Source organism: Oryzias latipes, chromosome 5 (genome assembly GCF_002234675.1).
Source record: "Oryzias latipes chromosome 5, ASM223467v1".
Taxonomy (NCBI): Eukaryota; Metazoa; Chordata; class Actinopteri; order Beloniformes; family Adrianichthyidae; genus Oryzias; species Oryzias latipes.
In genome coordinates this window covers 19,770,165-19,791,454 of record NC_019863.2, presented here as the reverse complement: position 1 = coordinate 19,791,454, position 21,290 = coordinate 19,770,165, and the positions used below count along the sequence as shown (strand labels likewise).

The window sequence follows — 21,290 nt, the reverse complement described above, 5'->3', positions numbered from 1 at the left end:
AGCTCTATGATAATAGGAGATTATTATTTCTGATTATGCTTACAATTGAGGACAATATGAGGTTAGAACAATGTAGTCTGGGAATTCAATCTTGGCCCAATGGATTGACTATTCAACCATCTAAAATTATTTTAAATTTGCCTCTTTTAAGGTGGGGGATCACAGGTGGTGCGGCACACTTCAAAGGGGAGGTGGCCTGAAGGAGCCGCCCCCACACACTCACACACACACACACACATATACATGGCTGCTGTCCTGGTTCACTGAAATGACATGTTGGGGGCTGGGGGGTGTCATGTCCCTTGTTCTCATCATGCTGTCATGAGCAACGGTCCGCAGTCTCTTCTGTCACATGCGCTCTGCTCATCCTCCTCTCACACCCGGGCGTGTCACAATCGATAAACACATGCGACACGTAGATGCACCACAACATCCAGCTCTTATTGAAACCCAGAAATTGCACAAATGTGCAACAAAATCCCTGCATTTGTCGAATTAAGCCAAATTGAGGTGCAGGTAGCACTGACCTCACCACTCCTTAAGTGGTTTTGAGCACTGGGTAGATTGCCACCATTACCAAAAAACTCTGTTTTCAGGCTGTGGACCATGTTGGGATTTAGTGATGGTGCATCCAGTGGTGGATGGTCCATCTCAGCATCTCATGTCTCCTGGAAAAAATGTCTGTGATTGTCATAGATTCAGATTGGTTTATCTGGTGTGATGTTTGTCAATTTTTAGATGTAAAGACACATTAACTACACAATAAATTAGGTCTAATTGCAAGAATGTTTTTTAATTAAAATCATATAATTCAAAAACAAAAGTCATTTTTTTGTGCTTTGTTATTGTTATATTATACTTATAATTGAAACTTAAGCAATAAAAATAAGAGGCTTTAGATGGTGCCATTTAAAAAATCCCCACCCTTCACACCTGTTTGTAAAAGGTGGTTTTCACACAACATAAAACACTACATAAAAAGGCTGTCACAGTTCTCTATGCTATTGAGCCTCCCAGTTCTCCTAAACTCCCTAAAAATCAGAAAGCAAAGGGCTCAGCGTGGAGAAACCTGAAGAAAAGGCATCATAGTAGAGCTGTCAGCATCAGAATCCCGGACAAACAGCCCCCGCAGCCAGAGCCCCCCCCCCCCAATGCAGACGGTTCTGACTGAGTACTCGATGAACAAAAGCAAACGTGCTCTATTTACATTAATAAATAAAACCTGAATTCAAAAACAGAAATGATCAAATATATAATGGAAAATAAGCCTTAATGCATAAAAGGTAAAGGAAAAATGAATATAAAGGTGAAATAATATGTTAGTACATAAAAAAGGGACTTTTTAAAAATCAGATCAAACATGTGAGTGTTTAGCTGCTCTTCAAAGTTTCCTCATCTGCAGCTTTAGGCTCACCTGCTGCTGTCAAAAAGATGTGGGAAAAATCCTGAAACCTGCTTCTTCACTGGTCGGATTTAAATCTGACAACTGTTGGAAGATTCAAGAGAATTTATCATTACATTGTAATTCTGATTTTTTTTTTTTTAAAGAACGGAGGCAAACTTATATAAAAACAATTGTGAATGGATTTCAAAATAAGAAGGATGATCATTATGCTTACCAGGTTTTTCTTATGCTTTCCCCAAGAGTTTTCTGCCTGTTGTTTCTTAGAGAAATTCCTAAATGCACTGCAGACAGATTCACTATCATGATACAAATCAATTTATGATTTGATGTAATTGTTTTAAAATCAATTTCATTTTCAAATTCCATTTAACAGCTAAAAAAGCTAAAGAACATTTGCACAACGTGTGATTTAAAACACAAAAACATACAAAATGTGCATAAGACTTTTGGCTTACAATACCTGCTGGCAGAAAAGCTGTTGTGATCTATGGATCTCATCCTTTTAAGAACAGATCAGTTTGAATACGTTATTAGATTATTCGATTTTTTTTCTTTGAACCCACTGGAACCATAGAATGAAAATGAGGTTAAGTAAAAACATACCTTTTTTTGAATACTTAATTGTCTTAAAAACCTAACATGCAATTTAGACATTTTCTTTTCTCTTCACTCAGTTTTGTTCTGGTTGATTTTTACAGCTGCTGTCCGTCTTTCAGGCCTGATGGTATCGGCACAGTGACTATCGAGGAGAAGGAGCGCTTTGAGGAGATCAAGGAGAGGCTGCGGGTGCTTCTGGAGAACCAGATCACGCACTTCCGGTACCGGGAGCACCGAATGGTCTGGAGTCCAGGCATAATTTGGGCTAAAATGTAACGTTTTTTGTTTTTGTTCAGGTACTGCTTTCCGTTTGGACGGCCGGAAGGAGCTCTAAAAGCAACCCTTTCTTTGCTCGAAAGAGTGAGTAACAGCAGACAGATGCACAGTTTTCTTTAACAGCATTTTAAATCTGTTGAAATCTTGTTGCTGTAAACTCCAGCTTTAAAAGTAACTCCCTCTGAAAAGTGTCCTGGGATGTTTGAAGACAGACCTCCACAAGTTAGTTTTGAAAGAGGGGTAGAAAATGAATAGTTGGACTGTAGATTGATGAAAAAGTTGTTTATAATCTTGCTCTCTTTGGAAAGGTTCTGATGAAAGACATCGTCACTCCCGTCCGACAAGACGAAGTGAAAGCTGCCATCAGGGAGTGTCTAGAACAGGCAGCTGTGGTCAACTACCAGCGACTATCAGAGTACGCCAAACTGGAAGGTAAGTTGCCGCTTCACCATTGGCCCGTTTGCAATGCTGCTCCAACAGGATGATGATCAAGTCATCGTTTGAAGTTACTGACAAACACTCTGTGAATTTAAAGGAAGTTTTCCTCAACACTTTAGCTTAAAAAGCAACAAAAACAAATATTAGTTGTGGAGCATGATGTATAAAAGCTAAAACATTACCCTGTGAACAAATAAACTTTTTTTTTTTTTTAAAGGTTTCGATTTAATTTTAACACAAAAGTAAAGCTTTAAATGTATCTATTCATGTGTTAGCAGGTCCTTCATTAATTTTCATCCTGGTCCTCCTTTCTCCACGTCTTTTAATTGAGTCCTTTGCATTTTATCCTAGACGATGCTTCTTCTTGAACATTTCTTTTTAAATTGAATTTGCATCCAAGTTAACTGGATCTCTAAATCTCTCTAAAAATGAAAAGGTGATGGGCTAAACTAAGAAAAAGAATCATTTAAGGTACATTTAAGGTACATACATTTTTACAAAAGTTGAGTCTGCAGAAGCAAAAAAAAAAAAAAAAAGACTTTTGGGCTAATGTTTGTTTTTGCGTTTGAATTGTGTTGAAAAGATATTAGAAGACTGGACATGTTTATTTTATTTTGTTTCAGAGTTCTTTTATATTAAAATGGCCATTCGACTAGCCTTTTTAACTTCTCCTTAGGGATTAAAAAAGTATTTCAAAATGGACTGAGATATTGTTCATACAACAAATGGCATATCTACTTTTGATTTGTTTTGTAATACTTTACTTTCAAACTGTTGAAGAACCCAGTGAATAGTAAGTGAAAATGCATTCAATTCAACCCTATGGTGACTTCATCTGCTCCTTGGCTTCTTTCAGTTCAGCCCTGCAGTCCCTCTGTTTACCAGGCTGCTTCGTCTGGCAGCTGAAGGGACGTTCCTTCTTTCCCTTTCCTCATCCTTCCTTCTGCTCATCCTCACTTGAACTTTGTGACTATTGGCTGCTGCTGTTTCACAGTAGCTGTTTATGAACTCATTAGAGCCAATGAACTTGTTTTTAAAGGAACTGAACTGTGAGACTTTTTTCCCCCGTTGAATAATCCTATTTTCTGTCTAACCGTGTCTTAAGGTGTGCTCCCTACACCTTTGAGGTCCCACAAAGTAATTCGTGATCTTTCCAGCATCAGTCCAGCATTTTAAAGCCATGGTAAAGCTGGCCTTAGCACTGGTCAGCTGCAGCTTCACACGTGCTGTCATCTCGCTTGGTACCGCATCTTCTCTACGTTCACACTGCAGGCTGAAACGACCCAATTCCGAATTTTTTGCCCCTAAGCGGCCCAATTCCGATCTTTTCATGACAGTCTGAATGACACAGATCCGATCTTTTCAATTGCGACCCAGGCCCCGTGGGTTTGCCTTCCTGATTCCGAATTGTAGCCGTTCTTTTCAATTGCGACCGCCGTCTGACCGGCCAGGCGACTTGATTCCGAACTGTACGTCATCGACACGCAACAAACGTCATCATTTTGCGTTGAAGTAGGCGGGAACGAGAACGTAAACATCAACCATGGTGGACGATGCTGCTGAGATCAGTCAGTGGAAGGGAAGCGAGATCCCCAATTGGATTAATATTTCGGCTGATCGCTCTTTTCAGGCCAAACTCCAGGGCTCTTATCGCAACTGGGCGGTTTTTGAAAAAAATTCCAGCTAAATGGCAGAGCGTGGTGTTGAACCTTTCCCGCGATAACTTTTTTTTCTTTCTCCCCTTTGACCGTGCTCAAGCGCGGGGGACCCGAGGCGATCCTCCTCCTCCTCCCTGTTCTGATCCTTAGATTCTCCAGAACGGGTTAATAAAGAGTCCATAGCATTTATTCTGGGATAAACCTTCTTTTATTACCGTCCTCCGTAACACACAACATGAATGCGCGCCCACACTGCCCCCCCCCCCCTATTCTCTATCGCGGCACGCGCTTGCACACACACACGCGGGGGCGCGGCCCCAACACATACACATTCCTCTTCCACTACAGTGGGTACAGACGATCCCGACTCCATTGCCTTCTTAAAATGAGAAAATTGTAATTGTGCTGCTCCTTCGTGAAAATAAATTTAATATTACAAAAAGAGCTCCGCTTTTGACAACACTGTTGTTGACATCCATTGTTAACGTTGGCTCCGCAAACAACAAGTGACGTCGTTCACCGTTGAGTATTCTTCTGGCTTCTGCGCATGCGGGTCTCGTTTGGGTCGTGTCACGGTCACACTGGAGATCACAAAAGTTCGGATTTACTTGGAAATGTGAACGGTCTAGCAAACAATTCGGATTTTTTCAAAAAATCCGAATTGAGCATTGAGCCCTGTAGTGTGAACGTAGCCCTTGATCAGTATCTCCACGTACCTCATGTCCATGAGGTGTCCTCTTTCATGGACCACTGTCTTGTAGCGTGACTCTTCCATACCCTGTAGGCTTGGACTGTGGGAATGCTCCTACGTGCCTTAGGGAAATGCCACACACACACACACAAAAAAAAAATCTGCTGTTGCACAGTTCAGCTGGATGTGTGCAGACAAGGACATGGAATGTGTTGGACGGCACGTGGACAGTTTGCCCTCAAAGTGAATGTCATAAGAAGTGTGCAAATGGAGGAATTTTGACAAGAACCAAACTGCATTGGCTGGGTGGCTGGATAACAACCAAGTGGTGAACCCACAACAGGCTCATCGGCAGTCCACTAATGCACATGGACAGTTAGAGCTGGCCAACAAATGAACTGTTGCAGGTCGGACCCATTGTGCATTTTATGAATCTAGTTGTGCATAGTGGATGAGGTTTGGTGCTTTGGTTGGGACTATCTTGGAAACCTTTGGTCCCTCCATGTGGATGTTGCTTTCACATACAATACATTTCTAAGCATTCCCCCCATAAAAAGGTCTTTGACTGCGACTTTCTTCCCTGGCACTAAGTCAGAATGCTTCAGGAATTAGTTGAGGGAGACATGTTCAAGAGAATTACTTTCCCTTCAGATTCCTAGAATGTCAGTCAAGTTGAGAATCTGTGCAGGAGGGAAAAGTCAATGGAGGCCTCACCATTTGGTTTCTGGAAAACCCCCTTCAATGCCTCACCGACCTTCACATCCCTTCATACTGTGAACTTATATCTGCACTGAGTGGGCTTGGTTTGTACGGATTTAGAGCTTATCTGCTAGTGGAATGAATCCTTGAGAAGAAGTAATGTTTTTTTTTTTGTTTTTTGTTTTGAATTTTGTCTGATTCAAGTAAATCCAGAGTCCATGAGGCTGTAGATTTGTGGGATGGCAGTAGCGTCCAAGTACACATAAATTGGTAACGAGCCCTTTGCTAGCAATAAGAGTAAAGCACATAATCATTTTTAGAAAGTCTGAAATCTGTCACATCAGTGGGGGACCTTTCTGTGAGGAGTTTGCATGTTCTCCCCGTGCATTGCGTGGGTTCTCTCCGGGGTCTCCGGCTTCCTCCCACCGTCCAAAAACATGCTTCATAGGTTAATTGGTTAATCTAAATTGTGAGAGTGAATGGGTGTGTGATTGAGGACATTCTACCCTGCGACAGACTGGCGAACTGTCCAGGGTGACCCCTGCCTTCACCCACAAGTGGCCGAGATAGGCCTCGGCAGCCCCGTGACCCCGAAAGGGATAAACGGAATAGAAAATGAATGAATGAAATCCGTTTGTTTTTTTATCACACAATTATTTTTTTAACTAAAAGCATCACTAAAACCAAATTAAAACCTAACGGCTCTTCAGTGGGCCTCTTTAAACTGTCAGAGGGTCATTTAAAACAATCTTTTTTTTTTAATTTTTTAGTTCTTAAATGTGGCTACAATGCCCCTGAAACCAACTTGGGTGTTTAATAACATAAATAAGTAGTTTGTACTCATCTTGTTTTTTTCAGTGAAGATTCTTTTCCTCTTTTACCTTCCAGATAACAACTTTGTTGACCCATTGGATCAAAAGTACAACATACTTTTGGACACTTTCATTTTCTGGGTGGTGTGACATCAGAGCTTATCTGGAAACATTTTTGAAATGGGTCACAGGAACCCAAAAGTTTCTTTTCGTGTTTTAATTTTTCATTTTAGAGTGAGATTGAAACACTGACTGCCTCCTGTTGTTCTGTATCAGAAAGCCTGGCATGAGCCGCCATCTTTGACCGTACTTTTACCCTCTATGTTCGCTAATGTCACGTAACTGATTGACTGACTGATAATTGCAAAAAAGGAACGCTACCTTTTCACATTATCTGTGGTCCAAGTGAAGTGATTCCAGATGGTCAGCAGCAGGTTTCTCTGCAATATCCTCGTGCTCTCTGACCCTGGCCTCTTGCATGCCTCGGTATCCTCCCTCTTTCTCTGTAGGGAAAAAGAGAGAGATGTATGAGCATCCTGTCTTCTGCTTGGCGTCTCAAGTGATGGATTTAACTATTCGTGAGTACCCTCCTCATTCACCCTCCCCACCAGTTTACCCCTCATATTCTCTCCTACAGCCAGAATGCACGCCCGTCATCACTCCTCTGTGGCACCCGGCGCCTGTTGCTTTAGGTGTATGTTTTGGTCCGCAGAGTTCTTACAGCTGATGATGTTTCCAGTCATGTCCTTTGGCTCTTTCTTTTAGCTTTGTTGTCTGTCCGGTCTGAGGCACCCGTTCTCTGTTCGTCTGCGACTTGAATGCATTTTTACTTTGCTTGTGTGTAAATCTTTTTACATGTTTGGGATCCCAGAAATGATGTCTTCTTTAGCTCACCAACATTTAAAAGAAACATCTCCAGGTCTGACAACGTGTTTACCAAACCCAACTGAAATAAAAAACCGAAAATACTAACGTCTGGAACGATAAGAAGAAAAGTTATGTTATTGGATTGTTTGCTTTTAGTTTGTTGTTTTTTAAAATGTGCTAAATCACAAAGTCACCTCAGAAGAATTCTTTGGAAATAATTTTGTTAATATTTATATTAAGTTAAACTGGAAAACAAGAGAAGACGAATAAAATGGTTTAATAGAATATAATACAAGAGATGTACCGGTCACAGGAATGACATTAAGGGATTATATGTGACTAAAAAAATACTCGTGTCCTTTTTGGAGCTACAGTTTCTACAGCTGGACATAAACGGTGGCTACTGGAAGGTCAAATAAAAGAACTCCAAGAGTTAAGCACCTTTTATCTGTCTTTTACCAGCCCATCATCATGTAATTAGTTTTAGGGATGCAACAGCAACCGTCCACCTCCTGATGTGGACTGTTCTGGAAGACTTGAGCATCATTATTACAAACCGACCTTTTTTTTTTAAAGCTAGAAAATCATGGAAAAGTGTCTTCATTTCCATAATTGCATTAAAAGAATTAAGCTTTCATATAGAGTTTAGGTTTAGGGCACACTGTTTAATTGATTTCACATATTTTCATTTATTTATTACAAAAATTGGGGTTCTAGCTAATTCAGAAAAACAGGATTTCAAAAAATTAGAATACTGTGGAGAAATCTGCCTAAATTTTGCAGGACATGAAACCACCTGCAGTTTCCCCAGATGTCATTAAATTGGTTCAGTTTGGTTCAATTTTCTCAGTTTGGTTCAATATGGGGAAGACTTCAGACTTGACAACTAGCCAGAAGACAATCATTGATCCCCTCCATAGTGTGGGTAAGCCACAAAAGTTCCTAGCTAAGGAGGCTGGCTGCACTGTGTCCAAGCAGATCGACAGAAAGTGTAATGGAAGTGTAACGTGTGGCAGGAGAAGGGGCACCAGCAAAAGAGACGGCCGTGGGATTCAGCAGATTAGCAGAAGGACACGATTCAAGAACCTGCAAACACCAAGAAAGAGTGGGATGAGGTGGAGAACAACTTCAAATCCACCACATTCAGATGCATTCGGGAGATGGGCTACAACTCTTGGGTTCCTCGGGTCAAGCCATTTCTGAGCCTGACCAATGGAGGAAACATCTGAACTGGGCCAAGGAGAAGAAGAAGGACTGGACTGTTGGCTAGTCGTTCCAAGGTCCTGTTTTTCTGATGAATGCAAAGTTTGCCTTTCATTTGGCAATCAAGGTCCAAGGGTTTGGAGGAAGACTGGTGAGGAGCAGAACCCAAAGCTGTTAAAGGACCAGTGTGAAAATCTCCTCAACCAGTCATGATTTGGGCTCCAATGTCTAGCTCTGGCGCTGGTAAACTCTGCTTTCTTTAATCCAAAATCACTGCAATACTCTACCAGAGTGCAGACTTTATGGTTCTTCTGCTTAGGATCTGGATGGAAATGCAGATTTCCTCTTCCAGTAAGACCTGGCTCCTGCCAATACTATTAAAGAAGGACATGTCATTTTAATAATACTTTATTTTAATTGATTTGATGTGATCAATATTCCCTATCTTTTTGCAAAAACTGAGAAGTAAATTGTTATTTCCAATCCAATTTTTGTTAAAATGAACAAATACTTGATATCAAATAGAGGGGTGCCTGAATGGACAAGCTAAGAGGCTGATCATCACAAGAAGAAGCTGTGTAAGATTTTCCAGTTCCAGACATAACCGTGAAGAAGGTCAGAAGTTCCCCATGAATGGCTAAAGGGTATCATGGCTTTTTTTCACCACTACTTTTTCTAACAAACTAAAGAAATCACCCTGGAAAGATGTATTTGGAGAATCAAACTGCTTTTCAGACAAAAAAAAAACAAACAAACTTGATTTAGTTCTCTACACTGAGTGATCCAGACAAGTTTTTTTTTTCTTTGTCTAACCAGAGCTCCCTAATCCTGAATCGAGGAGAGTGAATCACTGCTGGTTTCAGGTGCTATTTTTGGGTCGAACAGACCTCATATAGGTGATTACTATAAGAAGGGTTAAACTGTGTTTTACACTGCCCTTGGTGCGTTGTTCAAACGTGCACTTTCAATGAAAAGTCTTTGTGAATGTGGGTAAATGCAAAACCAGGTTGAACTTTGACTAATAAGTGTCTCCGATTTGGTAGTGACAAATTGACAGAAGTGCCAACTGTTTGAAAAGTGATCATCAATAACTGCGATTTGTGCCTGGCTAGAATTATGTGACACCAAGTCTTTTATATATCAGAACAGAGCTGTGACAGAAATAGCCTGAAGCAAGATTCATGAAATGTGCACCACTTTGACATTTCCTACTAAGCCTCTACCAACTGTAGGTGGCAGACATGCAGTAGTGAGCAGTAGAAAAAAAAAAGGAAGACGATGTGGACCGCCCTGGTCCATCTATGCTGATGCTGACTACGTGGGATCAATGCTCTTGACCCAAAATAGTTCGTGTTTTACTTGATGCAGATGTGTTCCTGTAGTTAACACAAAAGTGAGTTTTTGTGGCAGCTTTAATAGTATTAAAAACAACATGAAACAGAAACCAGGACTGTGAAGACCATGTTTGAGGTGAGGACATAAGATGGAAGCGTAGAGAAGAGATGACTGCTTTGGAGATAGGAGTTCTACTGCAAGAGACAGATTTAAGGGGATTTAGGATAAGGCTCATGGCCTCAGATACCCAGATATTCATCTGACCAAGATGGTGAATTAGATAAATTAAACTTTAAAACCCTGAAGCAGCTGTAGAAGCTCAGGTTCTTCAGTTTTGGAAACTGGAAAGGACCAGAAGTGTTTCCATCTGTCCTTGTTTTTCATAACATCAAAACTGCAACACAAAACCACAGCGGGATTGAACCAGACAAGATGATCAGTGTTGGGTGTCTATCGTCACATGACTGTTCAAGAACTCAAAGTAGCAGAAAGGACTACAGATCTTTATTCTTTTTCTAGGAGCTGAATTAAAGTTTCAAACTTTAATTTTAGTTTTAAGTTTTAAATTTCTGTCTTGTGCTGTTTTTTTTTTTTAGAATGTCTTTAATTGTTCCTCATCTTCAGCTTGTCTACACCCACACTGCCTTTAGTCAAAGGAATAAGTTCATGTTCACAGATTTGATGCATTTTTAAGTTTTAGGTAATGTGGATTCAAAGAAAATGAATCATAACTGCAGAAGTTTGCCTTTTTTTTCTGCTCGATATGGGTTCTCAGAAATTATTTAGTTTGTTCCTTTGATTTTGAAGGGAACTGTTGAATAGAATTTAATCAGTCAGAATACTTGACATAATGGCATCTGAAATCCAACACAAAGATACTGTTCCGGTTCTGTTCTGATTAGAATCTTTGGGTTGCTGTGTTGTTTTGTCTATATTGTAGCTATGAGAGCTGAATGATCGTCCAAAAATAAACTGTTCCAACCTCCAACAATGTGATTTCACTTTTAGAAACCCTGGACAGCTTTTTTACCTGCTAACATCAGTTCTCTGTTGTAAGTGATGAAGATAATTTGCTGTCCTGATACATGAGAGTAATGGAAGAAGTAGAAGCACTTTGTTTATGCCGGGTGTTTCTACTCAAACTCCATTATCTGCTGTATATGCAGTATACTCAAATCATCTGCAAGTTCATTTTCACCCTTATACCATGGCCTCCTAACAACTCAAACCAAAAAGCTGTTCTGCACTGAAATTTCCTGGAATATGAAGATGTGTTGTTGGTTCCAGCAGACAGTTATCAGGAAGTTGAGCACCTTTGGCCATAGTATAATACCGGTCCTCTCACCGAACGTGATGGATTCCAACTGTCATTTAGTCTGCAGTGGAGAGCCAACATATTAGGACACTCATGGAGCCAGTCTTTGTTGAAGTGTTGGACCTGAACAGTGCTGCATGAAGTCAGATCTACCTAATCCTTCAACACACAGGGTGTCCAAACTCAGGCTTTGGGTCATTTTTAATGTAGCTCCAAGGAATTATGTAAAGAACTATGTCTAATGTTTGACCCCGTTGCTGTAAATCATTGACTGTGTAATGAAGGGCTGTTCTACAGTGAGCACCTAACTACAATTGCACTTGTATTGAACTATTTACATATATAATAATAACTATTTGATTTGTAGCATCTCAGTTGGAGGTTCTCCTCAACAAACAACAAAGGTAAATATAACAGAAATTCCCTACAGAGTAAAGAGACTAAATAGCAAAACCTCCCATCCTGATATGATGAGGAAAAACTGTACACGGTCCACTTCTAAATGTGTCAGGATTATAACCATTGGAATTATGAAAGGACGGCATCACCGAGCAGCGTGAAGCAAGCCTGTTTTCAATATTCAAATGATTATCATTAGTTAACAAGGACTTGAAATGGTCGTGAATCCTTTACTGTGTGCACAACAGTCGTGCACTGTGCTGGCACCATCTTGACCATATGTGATAATCCTGAATCTAAACCTGGCCAGAAAGCGTCAAATAGACAAACAAATATACGAATCGGTTATTAAAATACCTCAAGTAAATCCCCTACACATCCTTAATTCAGTGGTTACGTCTGAATAAAGTTTTTTGGAAAATTTCAACCAGAAATATTAAATAAAACAACCAAGTTTTTAGCTGCTTAAGGTCAGCTATCATAAAAAATAAATTAACCACAGAGGTGAGGATGCTTTGAGGCAGGTTGTTGTATTTGGTGTTATGGTTGGACTGTTTTACCTTAAAGTGAAAATAAGAGACTTGAGTGGGTACTAAATCCAAGCCATGCTGCTGAACTAGCATGTCTTCATTTATTCTAATCTGCAAACCAACTTTGGACCAGAAGTGAAAGTACTGGCTCTTGGCTTACATGCAGAGCCAGCATACACTCTGGTATGCTCAGTCTAAAACCCCACCTCTGTTATGTTATCAATCAACCCAACATTTAGTCTAACCGGGCTTTAAGCAAACGTGAGGTTATGCTCTGAGTGGGATGTATTGTGGCCACACCCAGAGGAAACATTTACGTTTCAAAATATGTCTGAAGCAACGTTCAGGTGATTCCCAATGATCCACTGAGACACGACCTTCAGAAGTAGCACCTCAAAGCTAACAGCTTGGACATCTTTCCCAAAAATCCAATATAATTTGGGGGTTGAACAGTTGGTCCGGCAGCTCTATGGACTTAACAACACACAGTATTGCTCCATGTGGTGTGTCCTGAATATTATGGCTCCTCTGTAAATTTACGTGTGAAATACAGCTTCAAATACCAACCCCCCCTGTAACCAGATAGTCTTTGGAGATGAGCACCCGATGAGCACGACACTGCATGAGTGTTAATTGTACGTGTGCTTACGTTCCTCATCCTGTCCATGTTACCTGCGAGCGCGTCCTCATAGCTCTGTCAGAGCGACACACTCATCGCACGGCATCCCAAGTCTGATTCAGAAATACAGGCCACACCCTATTCAACCTGGAAGCGCATCTCAACGTCAGCTGGGTTAAATGTGCATTTTAGGTTGTTGTAAAATGAACAAAGCCTCTAAAGTTAGGACTATTAGACTTCCTGTCTTGTAAATTCTGCCTTTAAAGTATTGGTGTGTAACAACCTCTACAGGCCGAGCTGGAGGCAGCTACCACCTCCATTGATGCTGTTCATCATTCCTGTCATCTATTGACAGGTCAGCTAGTTAACCCATAATTTTATGTGGTCTTTTTTTCCCCACTTCTCTTCATCTTCCTTTGCATATCAGTTTCCATTTATACAATTCATCCACATAACCTCTCAGTCTGCAGCCATCTTTGCATCCACTGTTGAACTCCTTATCTCTTTCCATGATTTCATTGATGTGTCTAAGCCTTTTAAAACACATGACCCAAATGAATGCAGTATTGTTACACACTTTTACTTTAACTGCTTTTTTTCCTGTAAATTTAGTCCAAAAGTGGCAGTCTGCAGTTTTTTTTAGATGAACATGGATCCGTTTTTTGTTACCAATTTAAGTCTGTCTTAGTGACTCAGAACTTGACTAATAATTGTACTCGACACATTCAAAGTGAGAGAGCTACAAAAGCCTTAGCGGCAGTGTTTGGAGTGGGCCGCTTGCATGAAGGGCCGTTTCTAAAATGAAAATGCTCCCAAAACTTCAGGCTGCATGGACATTATAACAGTTTTATGTCTGAGGAAGAGCAAACGCTGCTCGGAGGCTGCCAGTGCTGATCCTTTTCCTCTGTGCTTCAGAGAACGTGGGCCGGCTCGTCACACCTGCAAAAAAACTGGAGGACACCATTCGCCTGGCAGAGCTGGTGATTGAGGTCCTGCAGCAGAACGAGGAGCACCACGCCGAGGTCGGTGCACACATACCGGCAAAGACACGCAAACGACGCACATGTGCACTGACACACATGGGCAGATGCACAAACAACAACAAAAACATGTGGGAGGATACACATGTATCCAAACACATTAAAAAACACATGTACACAGACAAGCATGTGCTAAGACACGCGTGTGTGGAAAAAATTGTTTCAATACACACTCATTCACAGATCCATATGATACAACGCACTTTTATTTTTCCTGCAAGTGTTAATTTATTCGCCTAATTTTGAAAAAATAAATATTCAATTGAAGACATTTTTTACAACGTTGATATCTGTAAAATATTTTAATACAGAAACGCAGTTGCCATATTTGAAGCTGCTGCTTCTTGCCTTTTTTTCCTAATAACAATTTATGTATAGAAGAGAACATTGACATGTGTTAGTTTTATCTTCTTTGTCTCATCAATGACTTCCCCTCTGCTCTTTACTTCACTGATTGGTTTGATTTGCGAGGAATCTTTTGATCAGGGAAAAGAGGTATGTGATTGTTTCAGTGTGGTCATTCCTGTCCCTTCTACAGGCCCTGTGCATGCCCCTAATGATCCACTCGCTCCAATGAAGGATCATTGATGTTCTACCTCTTAGCAATGACCCATACATGCACATGCAGCTGCTAAGACGCTGCTGACAGCTCAGAGCCTCATGAAGCGCACATGCTTTTATTTTGAAGCCTTTAAGCCTATCCTTGATACTTAACCCTTGTTTCCTGTGTTTTTTCCCTTCCTTGTTGCCATGGAAACCGGCTGGGGCCTTTATTTTATCAACGTGAGGGAGATCTTCTCATTTGTCATAGTAAAATTCACTTCACGGGTTGAATCTTTAAAAATGTAGTAAAAAATAGTTTTATTAATCGTGAATTGATGTTTTTTGTGTCCATAATGTTAAATATTAAACCTTTCTTTTTTTGGCATTGGTTGGTTTTTAACAAATGAACCTCTCTTTTCTTGAAGAAAAAACCATAATAAAGAAGAATATGTAGGAATCCTACCTGTAAAAAATTAACTGGAGGTTTTTCTTAGAAAACAGCAGATGTATTAAAGACGTGAATAGACTGTTTGGCCTTTAAGTTCAGCAGGAGTCTCATTCATGGAGGAAAATGTTCACATATGAGCCTGATTCAAAAACATTCTTATAACCCTGATTTTGAAAAGTTTAAATGTTTTTGAATAAAAAAGAATAGACTAATAGACTTAAAAATGATTGAAATACTAAAATTTGAATAAATGTCAAATTCTGGAACAACCAAAGAAAATGTGAAACTATTTAATTATTGAAATGAGCTTATTTCAAATGTGAAGCTGCTGCAGGTTTCAGAATAGTTTGACAGGAGTATGGTTACCATGGCGCAGCATCTCATCTCTTTCTCTGAGCATTTTTGTGCTGGATTTGGACATACGCTTATCTGATTCAGGTTTGTTGTCGCCTTTGGCACTTTTTTTTTTAAAATAAAGATCCAAATGTTCTCTGAAACATCTGTGAAACGATGAAACCATGCTTTTGTAAAGCTGCACAGGGCCATCTCTGAAAGAGTAAAAACTAGAAGGTTCATTTATCAATCGGAATTTTTACATCGCTTCTGCCATGTTGCCGTCTGACATCCGTCCCTCGCCAACGCAAGATTACAGGCTGACATGTCGGTTTCACTGCAAAAGCTGGAGAAAGTGAAAACAGGTCTGGGTTTCAAAATTAAAACTTAAGTTGTATTTTCAAAATCTCTATAAAATAATTAATAGTTAATTTATATTTAAGGTGAGGTGCCCAGGAAATTACGCATGTTAACACTGCAGATAACATCGTTGTCCATTTTCTCCATGGATGATGTGAGTTTCATTTTGGAAGTACAAAATCATGTATAACTCAAAACATGCGTTTTCCAAGGAAACAGCAAGGAAGGAGATGGCATTGGGTCTGACCTTTAAAGTTTTGGATAAACTACTAGACAGGGAGGTGACATAATAAACCACTTCTGCTGAAGCTAGGGGGGAGGGGGGAACAGACCAGAGACGCAACACAGATCATGTAGACTGACTGCGGTGAGACGGACTCCTAATGCAACGTCAGAGACAAACCGCAGACAGAGCAGTTTATATCAGGCTTTTGAATATACTTTAGAATACTGTATATTTTTGAACAGTTCATTCTTAATGAGGCTGGGGTAACAAGATACAATGCATCTTTAGGAACATGTTTACAACATGTTTCAGATGCAGCGATTCCTCCAGTTATTTTCTGTCTTTTGACAGAAAATACCAGATTTTAGACCAGATTTTAGACTCTCAAATGTCAAATGTTTTTGTTTTCCAGTGCAACTTTGCTGTGACTTCCATCAGCAGCGCATTCAAATTGTGCTTATTCCCCGAATACAAAGAATCAAATTTCTAAAATATTGACATAAATTTAGTTTTTCATGTTTTGTTGGGAGTAATTCTTTTGTTTTTCATTCTGCTCAAATTCAACTCTTCCCGATTTGAGGTTTTAGAAAGAAAAAGTGCTTTTTCTTTGGTATCAGACATAAAAAAGTGACTATTGCAATGTGTTTTTCCCCATCAGTGTTTGAAATTGAAATTCAATCTCATTGACATAAACAACAATGTTTGCCATCTACCACTGAGCCATCAGGGCAGATGGGTTTTGAAGCGTTTCCCTATACTCTCAAAACACTATTCCTTATATCAATTCCACCTTTAAAACAACTAAACAACTTCATTTATTGCTAGGTGTGGAAGTTCTGTATAAGCGTGCTGTGCCGTACGCCTCGAGCATAGGGGTTTAAAGCGGTGGGTGTTTGACCCCCTCCCACACACAGATGCAGTAAAAGGATCTCAGCGTTGCTCGGCCCCCAATTTTCATTTCACAGCCGCATGAAGCTCTGATGCAGACGTGTTCGCTGCTCTGACTCCTCAAACATCTTCTGCTGAAAGCTGCCATGGCACGTGCATGACCCTCCCCCCACCACCACCCCATCCCCTGCCATGGGAGCCAGAGGGAGCATTCACATTACAGACAGCGTGATGTGAATGAGCAAACACTGCTGATGCTCTCCAGGGCCCAACGGAGAGGAGGTGCATGGAGAAAAGTGTGCATGACAGTGCGGTGCTCTGCTCCTCTGAGGCTGCTGAGAGAGCAGCTTGCCTCGCTGGCTCTTGATCGACTCGCTAAAGGATCGAGAGGCGAGTGTTTAAGTGGAGAAGCGGTGGTTCCCCGGCGGGCCGGCAGCCGTCCTTCGTGCTAAAGCGTTTGTTTGTGCCCGAAGATGTGGGGAGCCTCCCTGGAGGACACACAGGAAGTCCTTAAAGCAACAAGTTGATTAAAAAGTGAAGCAGAGCCTCCATGTCTGCGTCCTCAGCCTCCCGTTGCATTCAGTGTGACTGTCAAGAGTTCACTGTTAAACACTCACTCTGTGTTTTTGTCTAATCAGCTGAATTTTCTTTTTCTGAATTTCTCCACAATGCTCTTGGATCTAACCCCCTCCTCTATCCACAGGCATTTGCATGGTGGTCAGACCTGATGGTAGAACATGCTGAAACCTTCCTCTGCCTGTATTCGGCCGACATGGATGCCGCTCTGGAGGTGCAGCCACCTGACAGCTGGGACAGTTTCCCGCTCTTCCAGCTCCTCAATGACTTCCTGCGGATGGACTGTGAGTCTGAGCATGTGTATGAAGGTCCGATGTTTGCAGCTGACAGGGTTCTGATAAATCCATGGCAATGCATGACACAGATTTAGGAATGAGAGAAATGTGATAGAAGTAGGGTCATGATGCAGAATCAGAAACACATCCAAGCCAAAATGAGTCCAGGATTCTGGCAAACCACTAAAATATGTGGGGGAGTCCAAACGTTTGCAGGTCAATCCTAAAATGTTGTGGTGTTGCTGCATCTCTGAGGATCTTAATCTTCATGACAAATCTTGTCTCAGAAAATTTAGAGTTGCCACAAGTGTCTCCACCCCCCTTCTTTCTATTATTCTGTTCCCATTGAAGTTAATAGGTCAACCAATACGTGTGAAAAAGTCAAGACGGCTATTGGAAGTTCGTGATTTATGAAGCTGCATGATGGAGTGGAGAAAAAAAATCTTAGTTCTGTAGCCACAGCTGTTGTGAAGTCGCATACACTGCACAGCCGCAGACATTACACAGCTCCAGACCCCAAGACGAGTTCAGGTCTGAATGTTTTCTGTAAATCTTGTCTGCTGACAGGTGCCACAGATAAAACTCTTACAGTCGACTGTCTATCTTTTCTTCCTCATTCAAATGTGGAGAGTCTGAATTGTCTTTAACGCCTTTGAAACAGCTTATTTACCTATTGTAAATGTGGTGTGATAAAAACTGTAAAGAACAATCACACATTGCTGTTAGATGTTTTTTCTTTTTTGACAGAGTGACTGTATTTAGCCATAAAGATTTTTTACTTTATTGTCAGAGTAACTGAAAAATTATATGAAACATTTCAGGTCATGCAAGGCTACACTACTACAGAAATGTTATAAACAGAAGTTGCTGCAGGAAATTTTGACTAGAAAAACGAGTTCGGCTTGCAGCAGATTCTTCTACTATCTTCCATTAGGAATGATTTTATATTTCTGAGATTCTTTGAGAATTTTGTGTCTGTTAAGATCTGTTATTTTTCTCTTTATTTTAATTTGATTTATTTGTGTGTGCAAATCTTAAATCATGAATAGTAGGTTTCAGTAAACTCTTAGATTATTAGACAAATTTATTGATGGACAGATTTTTTTTCCGCTCATCTTAGTGTCAGATTTTCACCTTTGATGTAACATTCGTCTTTCCAGCAGATCTGGTATAATTGTTACAGCTTAAATTAATAACTTAGTCAAATCAGTGCTTGGATCCCCCACCTTTTCACCTTTCTTCCTTTTACTCTCTTCCACCCTCCCCTCACATTCTTCCCCTCTCCCTCCCCACACACACTAAATGTAACAAATAAATAAAAAATAATACGACAAAAAGGGGTTTATACAAATCTACACTCTAGTTTCTTAAAGCTATATAACCTCTTTTTGTGATAGTAAAACCTGTCCAACACAAAAAGCCTTCAGCTCTAATCTGTTTGCTCAGCTGTTGGACAGAACAAGTTAAAAAAAAAAAAAAAAAAAAGATTATTAGACTAATAATGCTGAAGCATGGGATGTAATCCCGCAGATGTCATTTTGTGTATAACATTAAGTACTACTATAATTTCTGTTTTCAGTCTGACTAAAAAGAAAAGCAATCTCATTTGTAGGAAGCTTTCAAAATAATCACAATTATTATTATTGATAACTTCAAACCAGCAAAGACAACACAGAAACTCATTTCTTGGATGAGTTTGATCCAAGTCAGGTGAGTCTTTCATGAGTGATGCTTCATAAATGTAAATGTTGAAGACTGACTCACACACGCACATATGTGAGGATGAGCACAGCAGAAGGCTCAGGCTGAGAGATTAGAGATTTATGGCGTTTCCCACATAAAAGTAAATATGTCGTTTGCCGTTGTTTTATTGCCAGCTCTGCAGCTTTCTTTTGCTGTTGTACGCTGTAACCAAGTGGACTGTTATGCTGTCCAGTTGCCACTTTCACACTCCTGACAATGTGCGGAAATCACAGGGAGGCCAATTTGATGACACTAACAAGTGAGCATAACGAGCTCGGTGTTCAGCCGCATAAGTGCACCGCGCTCTGCCTTCTCCTTGACTCCCAACCGGCAAACTGAAAAGGGGAGGCATTCCCCATGGACAATTAACACCAGGCAGATTGAGCCCGATTTGTGAGGAGTGGAGTAGATCCTTTACAGGACCACGGACAGCTCCACAGAGGTCCTGCAGGCAACTGCATGCACTTCATTAGAGAGATAGGTAACCTGCAGCAACCAGCACCTAGAGCGAAGTCCTTTTCTCCACACAAACGCACTCATAGATGTGTGCGTGTTTTTGTGTGTGGCTTCAGGGTACACTTGACACTGAATGAAGGCATTTCCAATGTTTGTCAGTTGGCAGCAGCTTTAAATTTCTTTAAGAAATTGAAGGTGCGTTGAGACAAAGATCAGAAGTGCCGTCCATGAGAATACTCATCTGGTTACAGAGTGAAAAAACCCCAACAACTCTCATTTATGTTTTTTACATTAAGATCAGCTACAGTAAAACTAGACAATCCTGCAACCCTGATCCCACTAAAGCTAATCTGATACTGCTCTGCCTCGAAATTATACTCAAAAAAGTAAAAAATCTAAGCTGGATTTCCTGTAAACATGTGAATGCTGACAGGAGAGGCTGAAGATGCTGGTGGAGGTTTATTCACAAATGCAATTTATGGGCTGTATATTTAGAAAAACTTAACTTCCAAATAATGACTTGGCTAAAAAAGATTAATGCAGCCAAAACCAATTGATAAAGCTAAAGTCAAAAACAAGAGCTTCTGAGGTTTTAGGGATAAAAAGCTGCAAATGCCACCATAAGTGATGCAGCTGATTAGATCAATTGAAATTAAACTAAGTAAATGCTGTTACGTAAAAAAAGAAATTGTAAAAATTAGGGAATAGCCTAATAGGAATAAAATTTGCAAAAGAAGAAGTATTGTTTTTAAGATCAAAATAAATAAATAAAATGAATTTGACATGAAATCTATTGTCTGCTGATAAAAGACTAAACGATTGTTGAAAATGAAACTTTCTGAAGTTTTTATCTCTGAAAGACTATAAAGTTTTTAAGGATATAAAGTTTTTCCAATACTTTTTATAAACCTAAAAATTTCTGAAAAAAACCCAGAGAAAATGTTGGAATCTCCTAAATAAATCTAAACATTTTATTATCAGAATGACTGAAAAAGCACAAAGCCCTAGCATTTACTCAGCAGAATTTTCCATTCTTTGTTAAGCCGCTGATAATAAATGAAGTAAAACTCCTCTTGCATATCAAAAAAAGAAAGTTGTTTAGAAGAACATTAGGTAGCCCTGCTTCCAGAATCAATAATTCAGGGCTCCTCCGGGTTGCGCTGAACTCAGGAAAGAGGGAAAACTCGCATAAAACAGAAAAGAAGAGGTTGTCAAAAAAAAACATGAAATAATGGGACGGTCAAGTCTAAAATGTGAATCCACTTTGGTTTTGAATCAGTAAAGAGGACAGAGTTAAACTGTTCTTGTTAACAAAGATGCACTTCAATGATGTCACAGCATTAGCAAAAACGTGCAACACAACAGCTGATGTGAATGCTCCTGCCCAAAGCTTTCTCAGAGGACAGATAAAAACATAAACATAAATACATACATACATGTTTTTATCCACAAATATAAACGCCATTATAATATATACTCCGTGTCCAAGACATTAAGGTTTACACAGGTTTGAAAATGTGGCCAAAGCTGTCGGCTGCGGGAAGGGTCGGGCATACGG

At 40.1% G+C, this 21,290-nt stretch overlaps 1 protein-coding gene across 18 annotated transcripts in view; it reads left to right on the top strand.

The window, feature by feature from the left end:
- cadps (calcium dependent secretion activator) overlaps positions 1-21,290 on the top strand; it is a 127,405-nt gene that overhangs the window by 57,826 nt on the left and 48,289 nt on the right. For 6 of the 18 annotated variants that reach the window (XM_023955068.1, XM_023955063.1, XM_023955065.1 and 3 more), the window contains 7 exons: positions 2,104-2,223; positions 2,299-2,362; positions 2,587-2,710; positions 7,086-7,154; positions 13,760-13,866; positions 14,371-14,379; positions 17,386-17,542. In XM_023955068.1, coding sequence (XP_023810836.1) covers positions 2,104-2,223; positions 2,299-2,362; positions 2,587-2,710; positions 7,086-7,154; positions 13,760-13,866; positions 14,371-14,379; positions 17,386-17,542 — 650 coding nt within the window. The remainder of the gene's footprint in view (positions 1-2,103; positions 2,224-2,298; positions 2,363-2,586; positions 2,711-7,085; positions 7,155-13,759; positions 13,867-14,370; positions 14,380-17,385; positions 17,543-21,290) is intronic. The other 12 variants (XM_023955067.1, XM_023955073.1, XM_023955074.1 and 9 more) reach the window with 7 other exon arrangements.